General features: G+C 35.3%; 1 protein-coding gene across 6 annotated transcripts in view; it reads right to left on the bottom strand.

The window, feature by feature from the left end:
- The window catches only part of PDE1A (phosphodiesterase 1A), a 321,855-nt gene that overhangs the window by 44,634 nt on the left and 261,883 nt on the right, over window positions 1–15,338 (bottom strand). For all 6 annotated transcript variants that reach the window (XM_032406893.1, XM_032406903.1, XM_032406875.1 and 3 more), the window contains 2 exons: window positions 9,036–9,136; window positions 1,519–1,644 (listed from right to left, as the gene is read on the bottom strand). In XM_032406893.1, the coding sequence (XP_032262784.1) occupies window positions 1,519–1,644; window positions 9,036–9,136 (227 nt within the window). The remainder of the gene's footprint in view (window positions 1–1,518; window positions 1,645–9,035; window positions 9,137–15,338) is intronic.

Genomic DNA, 15,338 nt, shown 5'->3' with positions numbered 1-15,338 from the left:
AAATTTATAAAATATTACAGGAATAAATTATTAGAATAATAAAGGTGTTAAAGAACAAAAATGTAGTAGTAAAAAAATCACACTGAAATAGCAACAGAATCAACTTTGAGAAGGAAAAAGGTTAATTCACAGGAATAACTGTAAAAATTAATAATATAAATGTTACCTCTGGGAATAATAATCACTGATGAAAAATTAAATTAATACTCTAAATGTAAATAATCATCTCTTGGACCACAAGAAATACCTCCAAACTTATCTCCCTACGCCTACTTTTGCTCTTCTATTCTCCACACAGCCCAGCCGTGGTAGCTTTAAGATCCTCTTACAATTAGATGCTGGCCTTCTTAGCTGGAAACCCAACTGGGCTATTGTTTCTTGCAGAATAAAATGAAAGACCCGAACCAGTTTCCCAAAACAAAGTGCCTCCTTCCACACACATTAGATCTGCTTCTATAGTTGCAAAAGTGAGCTGGTATTTTTTACACACCTTCAAAAATGGCCTTGAAAAACCAGAAAGATTGAAGATTTGGAAAAGTAACCATCAAAAATTAGGGCTTGTTTTAAATCTTGAATTAACCATTTATTCATTTACTCATTCATTTATTTTGAGGCAGTTCTTGATCCCAAGGCACTTCTTTTCTTTTACCTCAATTTAAAGAAAAATGGAAAAACCTTTGATATTTAAATGGAAAATTTTCAGCCCATTAACTAACTTCTAACAAAATCTTTGTTAAAGATAAGGCTTTTCTTTTTTTAAGTATAAGTAAGTCTCATTGACTAGTAGGGATCAGCAGACATATTTGCACTAAAAATTTCTATGTTTATCAGAAATTCATACTTAACTGGACATCCCTTATTTTTATTTGCTATATCTGGCAGCCCTATAGTTAAATGAAAGGCCTGATGATGACCAAAGGATCAAGAAGAATGAAAAGTTATGCTGAGTTGTAGGGGTACATCTTGTTATTTCTATGTGGCAACAAGTATCACTGATCTACGATTTTTTTCTTTTTAAGCAGATGGATGCCTTGGAGAAACAGGTAAGATTTCCCTCCGCATCTGTGTCATTTTAGTATATTGTATTTGTAATTTTTTTCCTCAAACAGTGAATTTTTTTTTATTTTTTAAAAAAGCTAAACTCCACATATAGAAAAGTAATATATGAAGGAATCCATATTACACTAAGATTCTGAATTTAGTTAGGACCACAATTAAGCAGAGCTCCATTCCAGAGAGTACATCATTATGTATCCTCAAGTATGTGTTGTGTGGTGTGCAGTCTTGTGGACTGGCTATGATGTATACAGATGTGAAATTAGCCTGGAAAATAGCTCAACTCCAACCAGCAGAGCCTGGCTCCTGAACAACATCTTCTAGGTACTAATCCTTCTCAGAGTCATCCAGTCAAGGGGAATTTTTATAATATGAGTGAGGGATTGACTTTCTTCACTTTAAATCACATAATTTAACTTTTTCCTGAAATTAAATTTCCTCTGGGCTTCCTTTGAAACTCACCTCCAGTCATCTTTGGATAAGTTTATCAAAACATTCATTTCTTCTTCTTGCATAAGTCGATAAGCTGCACTCACATGGTGATTCTCAAGGACAGAGCGATCATTATACAAAAGGGCAACATCTGACCTAAGAATTAAAAACAAAATGTCCAGGAGAGGATTTCTTTTAGACTTCATGAGTGTTTGCTAAATATACTCAAGTCACAAGATATCTCATCAATAAGAATTCTATAATCGAACATTTATGGAAGTACTTAGTTCCTCTTTTTTTTTAACCATATGATAGCTTTAAAAAAAATAGAGCAGTTGTAGGTTCACAGCAAAATTGAGCAGAAGGTACAGAGATTTGCCATATACCTCCTCACCCCAGACATGTAAAACCACCCCCTCATTATCAATATCCCCCACCAGAGTGGTACATTGGTTATAATTTATAGGTCTACATTGAACGTCATTATCACTCAAAATCCATAGTTTACATTAAGTTCACTCTTGGTGTTGCATATCCTGCGCCTTTGGACAAATGTACAATGACATGCATCCACCATTATGGCATTACACTAGTCTTTTCACTGCCATAGAAATCCTCTGTGTTCGGTCTGTTCATCCCTCCCACGCCCATAACCCCTGGCAACCACTGATCTTTTTTATTTTCTCCATAGTTTTGGCTTTTGCAGAATATCATATACTTAAAATCATATAGTATGTAACCCTTTCAGACCGGCTTCTTGCACTTAGTAATATGCATGTAAGATTCCTCCATGTCTTTTCATGGCTTGATAGCTCAATTCTTTTGAACACCAAGTAATATTTCATTGTCTGGATCTATCACAATTTATCCTTTCACCTACTGAAGGATTTCTCAGTTGCTTCCAAGTTTGGGCCATTATGAATAAAGCTGCTATAAATATCCATGTTCAGGTTTTTGTGTGGACATAATTTTTCAGCTCCTTTGGGTAAATACCAAGGAGTGTGATTGCTGGATTGTATTGGAAGACTATGTTCCATTTTTTGAGAAACTATCAACCTGCCTTCCTAAATGGCTGTACCATTTCGCATTCCCACTACAATGCATGAGAGGTCCAGTGGCTACGCATCCTCACCAACAATTGGTGTCATCAGTGTTCCAGATTTTAGCCATTGTAATAGATGTGTAGTGATATTTCATTGTTTTAATTTGCATTTCCCTGATGACATATGATGTGGAACACCTTTTTATATGCTCATTTTCCATCTGTGTATCTTCTTTGGTAAGGTGTCTGTTGAAGCACATTTTCAAGTCAGGTCATTATTATTGTGGAGTTTCAAGAATTTTTGTATATTTTGCATAACAGTCCCTTATCAGATATATCCTTTGCAAATATTTTCCCCCACTTTGTGGATGGTCTAATTATCTTGATATTGTCTTTTACAGAGCATAAGTTTTTAATTTTAATTAAGACCAGCTTATCAATTATTTTTTGTCAATTTTGCCTTTAGTGTTGTATCTAAAAAGTCATCGCCACATTCAGGATCATTTGGTTTTCTCTTATGTTAACTTCTAGGAGTTTTACAGTTTTGCATTTTACATTTAGGTCTATCCATTTTGAGTTAGTTTTTGTGATGAGAATAAGGTCTGTGTCTAGATTTTTATTTTGCATGTTCAGTAGTTTCAGATCCATTTATTGAAGAGACTAGACTATCTTTGGCTTATTGTAGTGCCTTTGCTCCTTTATCAAATATCAGTTGACTATATTTTATGTGTGTCTATTTCTGGGATCTTTCTTCTGTTCCATTGATCTATTTGTCTATTCTTTTACCAATACCACACTATCTTTACTACTGTATCTTTATAGTGAGTCTTGAAGTTAGATAGTATCAATCCTCCAATTCTGTTCTTCTCTTTCAGTAATGTGTTGGCTATTCTGGGTCTTTGCCTTCCCATATAAACTTTAAATCTGCTTGTCAATATCCACAAAATAATTTGCTGGAAGTTTGGGATTGCATTGAATCTATAGATCAAGTTGAGAAGAATTGACATCTTGACAATACTGAGTCTTCCTACCATGAACATGGAATATCCCTACATTGAATTAGTTCTTTGAATTCTGCATCAGATTTTTGTAGTTTTCCTGATATATATTTTATACATATTGTTAGGTTTATACCTAAATATTTCAATGCCTGATGCTAATGTAAATGATATTGTGATTTTAATTTCAAATTCCACTTGTTCATTACTGGCATATAGGAAAGTGAATTTTGTCTGCTAACCTTATGTTCTGCAAACTTACTATAATTGCTTATTGGTTCTAGGAATTTTTTTGTCAGTTCTTTTGGACTTTCTATATAGATTATCATGTAACTTGCTAACAAAGTTTTATGCTTTCCTTCCCAATCTCTATACATTTTGTTTCCTTTCATTGCCTTATTGCATTAACTAGTACTTCCACTATGATGTTAAAAAAAAAGGTGGTGAGAGAGAATATCCTTGCCTTGTTCCTGACCTTAGTGGGAAAGTTTCAAGGTTTTCACTGTTAAGTGTGAGGTTAGTTGTCAGTTTGTTGTAGATCTTCTTTATCAAGTTGAGAAAGGTCTCCTTTATTCCTAGTTTGCGGAGCATTTTTATCATGAATGCGCTGGATTTTGTCAAACACCTTTTTTGCATTTTGATATGATCATGTATTTTTCTTCTTTAACATGTTGATATGATGATTTCCTTAATTGATTTTTGAATGTTGAGCTTGGGAATAAATCCCATTTGGTCATAGTGCTTAGTTTCTTTTTAATTATCATAGTTTGAATATACTTATGCCTTTTCCTTACAATTTGTAATCCAGATACCTGTGAGATAATCTACATATGCCAAACAGAGAAAAAAAATTACCTGATATCCTCATTCAATCATTGAATGAATCAATCCCTCTGTTGATGAATCAACCCGTTCCAGATAGTTGATTGCCAACTATTTCTTATTCCCTTGGACTAAAATTACTTTGGATGGAGGGCAGAGGGGATGATGAAAATCACTTGCTCTATTTATGATTTTAGTTTTTTTCTCCCTTATAATGTTGTGATTCAATTTGAATGTTTAGATCCTGCAGCATTAAATTAAAAAAACCCAAAATTTAAAATGTGTGCTTTACCACCAATTTATAATGAACATTATATTTTAAAATGATGAATTCATCAAGGGAAGTTTTTGCTTTTCACCTGTCCATATTTTCACATCATTTGAGCAAATAAACTACTTCATACTGTAGCATTGTTTAATTTAGTATTCTAGAATAAAGTATGAGATATTCCAAGCATTCTCAGATCTGTATAATGGAGCCCTGGTTTCTTCCTCTGTCCTCTTAGGTTGCCAGATCATTTTGCAAATGTGGAATGGAAGCAGGACCACTATGTATAATGTATTAAAATGGTAAATCAACCCATATAAGTTGCCAAACTGGAGGCAACAAAAATAGCAAAAGTAAAGTCAAGTTAAAACCTGTGCAAGTTTGCTTCCACTTGCTGCAATGCCCGGACTCTTCATTTTTCCTTCCTTGTGGTAGATATATACTCTGTCAGCACGAAAACTGCCTCACTAAGACTCACTGTTTTAGGCTTCTCAGTCAGTAGTACTGGTTATAGAACTGACTTTACCACTGAATGTTTACCAAAGAACAGGCAAGGATAAATGAAAGAACGAAAGAAATCTGGTTTTGGTTTTATCTTTTTGTAACCTATTTGAGTAACCTATTTGAGATCTGTATCTAATAATCTACTAAATAAACCAAGCTTTATTATTAATCCAACATAGGGGAAATGACCTATGAGGCAGAACAATTATCTTTTGTTTCTAGAATTGTCATAAAGGTAGAAAAACATATGTAGTTAGCTAATGGTACATAATTCCAAAATAGATTTCTTTGAATCTCAACCATGGCCTAAAAATTCTTTAGCCAATAATTATAACTCCGCATACAGAAAAGTACACCTGCAAACCTTGTTTAAGAAAGAACTGAATATATCTTGCCCAAGTATCTCCAAAAATTCACTCAGATCATGGGAAAAACTGACACATAAATCACATATCATTTGTATCATATGGCCTCAAATCTAGCCATGGCAGTGTAATTACATGACATAACTCCAAGTATCCCTGTCTTTTACTTTCAGCAGCAAGCAAAGATGTATCTTTGAACCAGATTTAATTGTAGCAATCTATTATGATTTTGTCTCATAAATCCAATAAGATTCTGAGAATACAGCACCATCTTAATGTTTGAGATGGTCTTTGACTGCTAAGAAAAGAACAAAACTCTAAGCAACATTCAGTATCCATGGTAACATGTAGTTCGGTATTTTCACAAAAAAGAAATTATTTCCATTTATTTATACTTTCAAGGATTTCATGAATTGTAATGTCTGTACTGAACTCAAATCTAGCATTGTACTATGTTCTAAATTATTTTTTATTTTGCATTATCCAGTATATAGTTTTCCACATTAGAAAAGCATTCTAAATCCAAGTAACAATGAGTAATATAAAATACAATAGAATTATTGATACTTGTAACATAAGACGTTATTTTTTCTTGGACAAAATGTAAAGGTGATAGGGTTTTAAAAGCACATTATATTGTTGTTTTTGTGGTCATTACAACATTTTCGTTCATAGAATTTTCAAATTCTTGTATAATTAATCCTTTAAATTGATCCTGGTAGGCAATTTATAAGAAAATAAATAAAATACTAGACCTTTTCTCCCCTTTATATGCAGTTTCTTAATGTAAAATTGGGGGGAAAAATGAATTCTTCTTCCTCCCTCTCCTCTTTCTTTACTCCACCTTCTCCTCTTCCACCTCTTCTTTTTCTCCATTTCTTTCCCCTTCTCTGCAGTCCAAAGAACAAGGAAGTTAGGACTCTTCATCAGATGCAAATGGATGGTAAGGAGAAAGCTAGAAGTGCTGGCCCAACACGGCTGCTGGAGAAGGCTTGTCCATTGCCTTCACTTTTCAAAGTAGAAACAAGAAGTGTTCATGGGTAACCAATCACTTGTTCCCTTCTCCAACTGCTAAAACTGTTGTCCTATACAGGGCCCAGCTCAGTAACGAGCCGTCTTTAATTAAAATCTCACTCATTATGGATTCAGTGGATGTAGAAGAGTCTTTGACAAGCAAAAATGATCTGCACGGTCTACATTTGCTTTGATGTTTGACACAACAATGGAACAGCTCCCTCTACTCTGCAAATGTGTAGGTTAATAACATCCTCTTGCACATGACCAGACCTCCAGGTCTGCCTTTCCCCTTCACAGTCTGTCAATCTCAGGGACTCTGGGGATAGACAGAATACTTTCCTCAATATTTCACTGTTGGAATTTCAACTCTTCCTCTGTCTCCATCAAGGGGGCACGTTATCTAAGCCCATCCTATTTCAGGCTATAGAAGACTGGAACTCGCATGCATCTGCCTTGGACATGGGGTCAGAGTTATATGAGTAGACTGGATTGGGACTGTCCCTCTTCTTGGCTTCTCAATTCTGCCACTGCCATCAGCCAGCTATGTGCACACAGATTGGTCATTTCACCTCTTGAGGTCTTTGTTTTCACTCCTTAGATTGTGAGTCCTTGACTAGATGATCCATAATGTGGCTCTCTGTCACTTTAGTCACTGAAAGCTCTAAAAATGTCTAACCTTTTAATAAAATATTCCTATGAGCTCCACATTAAAAAAATAAAATTTCCTATAGCTGCAAAATCAGTTGTTAGAAATATTGCCATTAAAAAGCAAATGAACAGACCACACAAAAATCTGCACATGAATGTTGATAGCCCTTTTATTCATAACCTTTATTCCAAAATTTGGAAGTAATCAAGATATCCTTCATAGGCAAATAAGGAAACAAACTCTGTCACATCCATAAAATGGAATATTGTTCACCAATGAAAATGAATGAGCTATCAAGCCATGAAAAGACATTGAGAAACCTTAAATGCATATTAAGTGAAAGAAACCAGTCTGAGAAGGCTTCATATCATACGATTTCAACTATATGACATTTTAGAAAAGGCAAAACTATAAGATATTAACAAGACCAGTGGTTGTCAGGTGTAAAGTAGGGAGGGAGAGAGGAATGAATAGGTGAAGCACAGGGGTTTTAGGGCAGTGAAACTATTGTGTATGAAACTATAATGGTGGATACATAGCATTATACACATTATACATTTGTAAAACCCATATAATGTGTAACACAAAGACTAAACTCTAATGTGTACTATGGGCTTTAGTTAATAATAATGTATCAATAGTGGTTCATTATAACAAATGTACCATACTGATGCAAGATTTAACAATGGGGAAACTGTGGGGGTGGGGAAAGAGAGTATATGGGAACTATGTACTTTCTGTTCAGTTTTTCTATAAATCTAAAACTGCTCTAAGAAATAAAGCCTATTAATTAAAAAAAGAGAAAACAAAAATAGATTTAGATTTCCCTTAATAAGACTGGAGGGTTCTACAGTAGTTCCGGAGAAACATCAGTCTCTCAACTTCCATCTCTATCTCAAGCATCTCTGACAGGTGAAAGACTTAGAGAAATGTCAGGATCTTATGTATAGAAAGTTGGATCATGGTGGGTCCTAGATACATTCTGCCTCCCAGGCACTGAGATCTCTGTGCAACCGAAAAGAACACAGAGCACCTTTCTGTTATGAAATGAATGTCTCCCCAAAATTCATATGTTGAAGTCCTTACCCCTTGTACCTTAGAATGGGACTGTATTTGGAGATAAGGCTTTTAAAGCAGTAATTAAAGTTAAATAAGGTTATAAGGGTGTGGCCTAATCCAATATGGCTAACGTTCTTATAAGAAGAAGAGATACGAGGAATGTGTACCCACAGTGAGAAGGTGGCCATCTGCAAATCAAGCAGAGAGGCTTCTGCAGAAACTAAACCTGCTGACACTTCTTGGGCTTCTAGACTTCAAAACTGTGAGAAAATTTCTGTTCTTTAAACAACCCAATCTGTGATTTTGTGATAACAGCCCTAGCAGGCAGATATATCTCCACTCTGGTATTTTGATTCAAATAACTGCCATTATTACCATCATTAAAAAATCTCATTTTCTAATTATTTTAAATATAGCACTTCACACTAAACAGGAAATAAGGTTTCTTTGATTTTTTTCAAAAGCACAATTTTATTACTTTCAAATACATAATGATACTAAACTGTTGCCTTAAATAATATGTTGTGAGATTCATCTCAGGCAGTAGATGTCTGACGTGTGTGATAGTTCAAAGTATAAGTTCTGGGCAGAGAGAAATTATCTGACACATTTTTACATTCTTTAAATTGCTAAATATGTCACTAAATATTTATACAGTTTTCTTGATCAATAATTGATTGTAGCTTAAGGAATTTTGCTAAAATCCATTAAAACGACTTACTAGACATCTTCACTGTTATTTTTAAATTTTCTTAAAAATAATATGTAGAAAAATAAATTTCAAGTTTTAAGTTAGAAAAGTTAGTACTTTTATGTAACTTACCTTGTCTGAATATGAAAGTTGTTTGTGGTTCCTGTATGCTCGTAATCATGAATGGCAGCGGCAAAGACCATTGCTAAAATTTCCAGTTCAGTGAGCCAGTGCTAGTAAATTAAAGAAAGATACTATCATATTTAGAAAGCAGAGGCCATGTTGTATTTCTACAAAAGAGATTTTCATTGCACCCAGTATAAGTAATCATATAAATATATTAAATTATTTTTATTGATTTTAAGTACATTTTTCCTTCCTGTTTCACATTCGTTGATTGTGCATAATGGATGCTTCATGTGGTCAATGATTGTTTCATGGCTTGTAAATTCAAAATACAGACATTATAATGTTCCTTGCCAATCAGAAAAGGAGTAATTTTCTATGATTTAAAAGATAAACCCTGTGTGGATTTTTGAATTCACAGACTTATGAATTTGGGCTTTCATGAAATCAATTACAGTTTAGTAATTTTTTTTAGTTTAGTAGTTTTTAACATAAGGACCCATACACCATTAAAATATCTTTAGCTCAACTTTTGTAGAAGACCCTACTATGAGGAAATTTTTCACCTAAGAGTTGAAAATATTCACTTTGCTCATTAGAGAACTGAACTTCACTTATATATTTTATATTAAGATTTGTAAGAGTTTCTAAGAATTTACCAAATTTGTTCTTCATAACACACATATCCTGACTGTGCAATTAAACTTAATAATAAAAGATAGAACAAGTGTTTTCATATAAAATCCAGAACACCTGCTTCATATACATTGATCTTTCTGTTATCAATTGGATGGTTTAACAAAACTTCTCTGCTATTATAAGTCTACTCAGGTAATGTGGTAGTTTATTCATCACTGAAATTTTACATAACAGTTTTACTACACTATCCGTTATGGTAACCACAGGGAATCACTTAAATTAAAAAAAAAATAAAATTAAGTAAAATTAAGTGACTTTCCCAAGCACAGAAGCCACATTAAAACTGCCCAGTAGTCACATGTGGCAAGTAGTTACGATATGGAACAGTGCAGATGCAAAGTGTTTCCATCATCACAGAAAGTTCTATTAGATAGAGGTGCAAGTAGGTGGTACTTGATGGTAGGAATGGAGGATCCCAATGATATGGAGCTTGCTCTTAGTAGTCTCATTCCACATACTTGAAACAATTAAATTGTACAAAGCAACAGAAAAATATAATGTAAACTACAGGCATACTTGATAAAAGGTCACAGAAAAAGATACAATTGAAGGGCAGATAGAACGTCTATTTGGTGGCAGTAATCTTGGAAGAAGGATGGACAAAAATAGTACCTAAATACAATGTGAGGAACAGAGATATTCTAAGTAGAAAGAGCAAATGCAGAATGTTACTGTAGAAGGCCATATGGAAGTTGAATTGCCAATAGTACAACTGCGTTGGAGAGTCAAGTGGAATGAGAATGGGAAGAGAGTGCAGATTATGGGAAGAGTTGATAGACTACTTTGATTAGAGCCGATGAATCTGGATTTTGTATAAAATGCAAGAGGGAGCCATTGTAGGTCCATGAGTCAAAAACGAGAGGTGACAATTGTTGAATTTCATAATTGACAGAGGCATGATTGTATTAATCTTTGCTCCTCTTCACATAACCTATCATAGTAATTGGCACATAGTAGGAACTTAATATTTGTCTGCTGACTTGAATTCTACCAGGTTTGCATTAGGAGGAGGTAGTAAGGAGTAGTGGAAAGAGGCTATGGATAATCAGACAATTCAGGTTTCAAATCTTTGTTGACCCTGAGGCGAATAAGTTATTTACCCTCTCAGCCACAGTTCCCATGAAAATAGAATTAGTGATCATTCCCTGTGGAATTTTAAGAGAAGGTTTTAAGTTAATGTATTCACTGTGCCTTTCACAAATCTTGTCATATAGTAAAATACAGGAAAAAATGTCATTTTACTGAACGTATTACCTTAAATGAACTGTAGAAGGCATTGAGTCTAGAAAATAATAGTGAGCTAACATATCTTTAGTGATTGCAATTCAAGAATAAATGTCTCACAGATGGATGACTGAAGCAGAAATGATTTTCAGAACCAATGGGAGTTAATATAACTAGCTATTTTGTGTTTATGGGTGCATTTAATTGTGAGTCATTAAAAAGGAGAATGGCTTCTATTATAGACTGAAGTGGGACTGAACCTTCAATGTCCCCAGTGAACTGTGGAATTAAACACCATGAAATGAATAGCAATTGAAGTTAAACCAGGTTTTGTACCCCCAGAAACTCATTGTTTTATTAAAAAAAATGATCCTAGGAACAAGTCACCAATTTTCTTAAGTATATCCTATTTTTTCTAAAGATTTTATTTATTTATTTATTAGAGAGAGAGAGAGAGAGAGAGAGAGGGCACGCATTGGGTGGAGGGGCAGAAGGAGAAGAGAATCTTAAGCAGACTCCTCGCTGAGTGTGGAGCCCAATGCAGGGCTTGATCTCCGGACACTGAGATCATGACCTGAGCCAAAACCAAGAGCTGGACACAGGTGCCCCTTATGTATTTCTTATTGATATATTTAAGATTTACAGACTTAACTCTGATTTTTAAAAAAGCAATATTTAATATCTACAATAATATAGAATATGAAACTGCAATTATAAAAAACACTAAATTAGGGCAGCAGAGATGGATTTTAATTATAGATGATCTCATAAGTATTTAAAATTATTATCTTCCTAGTTGTCAAAATTGATTATACTTATTTCCTGTTTTTAGTCTCATTATTCTCTGCTTCCCATAAATAGTACTTCCTCCATGAATCCCTCTTATTTATTGCCACACTATGGCCCTAATAATTTAGTTTAAATTATAAAATAATTTAGGGGCACCTGGTGGCTCAGTCGTTAAGCTTCTGCCTTCGGCTCAGGTCACGATCCCAGGGTCCTGGGATTGAGCCCCGCATCGGGCTCCCTGCTCCGCGGGAAGCCTGCTTCTCCCTCTCCCACTCCCCCTGCTTATGTTCCTTCTCTCACTGTGTCTCTCTCTGTCAAATAAATAAATAAAATCTTAAAAAAAATTATAAAATAGTTCGAAGAGAGTGAAATGTTGAACCCTCTCACCTACTTTAAAAGCACATCTATTTTGTATTAGTGAAAGTAGAATTTTGGGCTGAATTTTAGTTCCTTAGGTGTTCATTCATTTTACTACACTGGTGCCAAATGAGAATTCCAACTCAGAAAATGAATGATTGAATGCACGGATTTTGTAATTGATTCATGAGAACATGCTAGAGAGAATGAGGCTGAGTCCTATCATTCCTCCCAACTAGCACAGTGGCCAGTACATAACCTACATGCTTCTGGTTGCTCATGGGCAGACATAGTTACAATGAGGAGTCATGAGCAGTGCAGACATTGTGCTTCCTCTAAACTGCAGTTTGCATTTTGCCCGGAGAAATGCTCAGGTAGACCAACTCTAAAATGAGCAGTCTCAAATCATCCTAGGGAGATGCTGACTGCCATCAATAGTTTTTATAATGATGTCAGAAAGAAAGGAGAAGGAACTAACATTTTAGCTAGACGGTCTCTTTTGATTTGTAGAACCATGCTGTTTTCCATTTATGAGGTAAATGTCTTTATCTTTACTTGGCAGACAACAAAGCTGACTCCTACAGAATTGGGTCAACCTACCAAAGGTTACATAGCTATCAAGTGGCAGAGCAGGAATTCAACCCAAAACCTGATTCCAAAGTTTCTGTTCCTTCCAGAGATCACAATATTCCTTCTATGGATGATGACAGCATTCGTTAACTTGAGGGAGGCAATATGCAGAATACATTTTTCCAAGGTTTCAGAAGCAGAATTTCTAGGTAGTGTAACTGGGTATATTGATGGGTAGAAGCTCTAAATAGAGCTTTAAGACTTGTGATGTAAATTTTCATATCTGAATTATTCAGTGTGTGTGTGTGAGAGAGAAAGTGTATGTGTGTATATTAAGGTTGGGAGAATTTCAGGTCAGAAAATCACATTGACCTATTAGTTCCTGGTGTGTCTAAAACAGCATAATTAACAACTCTTTTAGCTAAATTATAGGGTTGGACACTTTTTTCTCTAGTCCTTTGAATAGGATAACACAGTTTGCTATAACTTATCCAGTATAGAAAGTGAGTGTTATAATAATGTTAATACATAATACACATAATATATAACAAAAATAAATTGACAATTATTATTGATATTAGGATGTGTGTTAATACCTATTATGATTCAGGAACTAGGCTAGATGCTTTACATATATGATATCATTGACTCTTCACTGTCATCCTACATGGTGGTCAGTATTATTAACCACATATTAATGACAAGAAAACCAAGGTAGAGAGTGAGTGATCTAGGTCATGGTAGAGCAGGGTTTCAAACCTATGTCTTGATTGCCTTGAAAGCCTGCACTCTTTCTACTCTTCCAAACATTGTTGTCTGGGATGCCATTTGCAAGAACAGAATTTCCACATAGTTGGTAGAATAGAGACATAGTGGCATATTTTTTGTACATTGGAGAAAAACTGAGACATTCTGGAGTGTGGGAGGCTATTTCTGGGTGTGGTTAGGGGACTACAACTTCCAAAGGAAATAGACCTCACGTCATCTTTCTTTCTTCTACTCTTACTATTAGAACACATGGGCAGGAGCCCTTAAATGCAAGTGTTCTCTTACCAAGGCCCTCGGAAGATTTCAAATTCAGAGAGACACTTGGAGGTGGCATGGCAGCATTTGGTGAAGCAGTTTGCTCTTTAGCAAATGGATTGAGCTACCACACACCCCTGTCACCTTGGCACAAGGCTACAAGTTAATTAAGTGTCAAAGGACAGAGAGAGACAGACAGAGGATGTACTGGCATCAACCCTCCTCTGCAGTGTCTACTCCCAGGCTGAGGGTATTCCGCGTGACAGTAACAAACTGAAGGACAATAGCTTCATCGGAATCCCCTTCAGGCACTGGTCCTCAGAACATTTTGCAGGGGGCAGGCTGCATTAGTCACCTGACAGTTTGGGGCTACCACTGCAGTGCTCCAGAAATGTCTCACGGATAAGACCGTCCTGAAATGGCAGGGGATCAACGAAAGCACTAAAGCCAGTGACCTAGTCTTCCCCATATCAAATCCAAGGAGTTTCACCTACATGAATATTTCTATAATACATTTTTGTTGTTTCAAAGAACCAACACATTCATCTGTGTGAAAATTAATACTCCCCTACCACTACTTTTGTCACCTAAAGAAAAGCTTGTTAAAACAACTTCCCCAAAGCTATCAAGCTGGCTGTGAAAGCTAGTTTTGGCAACATAGGCAATCAAGTCGTAATTCATTTTGCCTTTCCTCTTACCATCTATCATAAAATTTCTCATTACTTCCTGTAGTTTAAATGTATTTTCCTGATCTCAGACAACAATGACAGTCTTCCACTGGACTATTTTTGTAATGGCCAAACTAATCGATGAGTAAAGAGCCCACTGACACATTGTTGCTGAAGGATGAATAAATCAGAAATGAGTTCCCCAATGAAATCTGCTAAAGTAGAGTGAAGTTCTGTTTATGATTGGTAAGTTACAGACTATGTAATCTTTATTAATGTCAACTTTCTAGGAGTTGTGCCAGGCTGGGCCAGATTTCCCGTCTTCTGGAGAAGTTGGAATGGCTTGTTATATCCGGATACAAGTCCTCCTCACAAGCCTGAGGGAAGAGTCACACCATGGATTTGAATTTCTCTATTTACCAATAGCACGGCATCCTTCATCCCTTCCATGTCACCTTCAGAAGAGAGGTTCTGAAGCTGAAATAGGAGACTTTCCTTTGGCTCCCTTTATACTGATAGCAAAAAAAAAATAAAAAATGTACTTAAGCAGAAACATATTTTTAAACTATGAAATTTTGGTTACCTCCCAGCATAAAATGGTATATATCTTCTCATTGCATTTCATAATTAAAGTAGATATTTGATTATACTGAAGTAGGCATTACTTTTCCATTCCATCTTGTTCTGAAGAAACTTAATCACCTCAGTTTCCATTTCAGAGTATCACTTAAATATTTCATTTTTCAGTTAATTTTTTCAAAGCCACAGAATTCAGGAAAGAGGACATGTCACGCTTAAAATGAAAACCATCTCACTGTCAGATTCAAGACAAAGGCCTTAGAAAGGAAACAGCAAGCAGCTCTAACCAGGAAGATGTTGAAGTGACTTTTTCAAGGATAACAGCATTTGCGGCGGTCAGGAGGCAGAGAGCTCGAGAAACAGCGTGACAGTGAAGTCTTACTGAAGCAAAGGAACATTA

This window comes from Phoca vitulina, unplaced genomic scaffold (assembly GCF_004348235.1).
Source record: "Phoca vitulina isolate PV1807 unplaced genomic scaffold, GSC_HSeal_1.0 scaffold1, whole genome shotgun sequence".
NCBI classification, from domain to species: Eukaryota; Metazoa; Chordata; class Mammalia; order Carnivora; family Phocidae; genus Phoca; species Phoca vitulina.
This window is presented reverse-complemented; position numbering and strand designations above follow the sequence as displayed.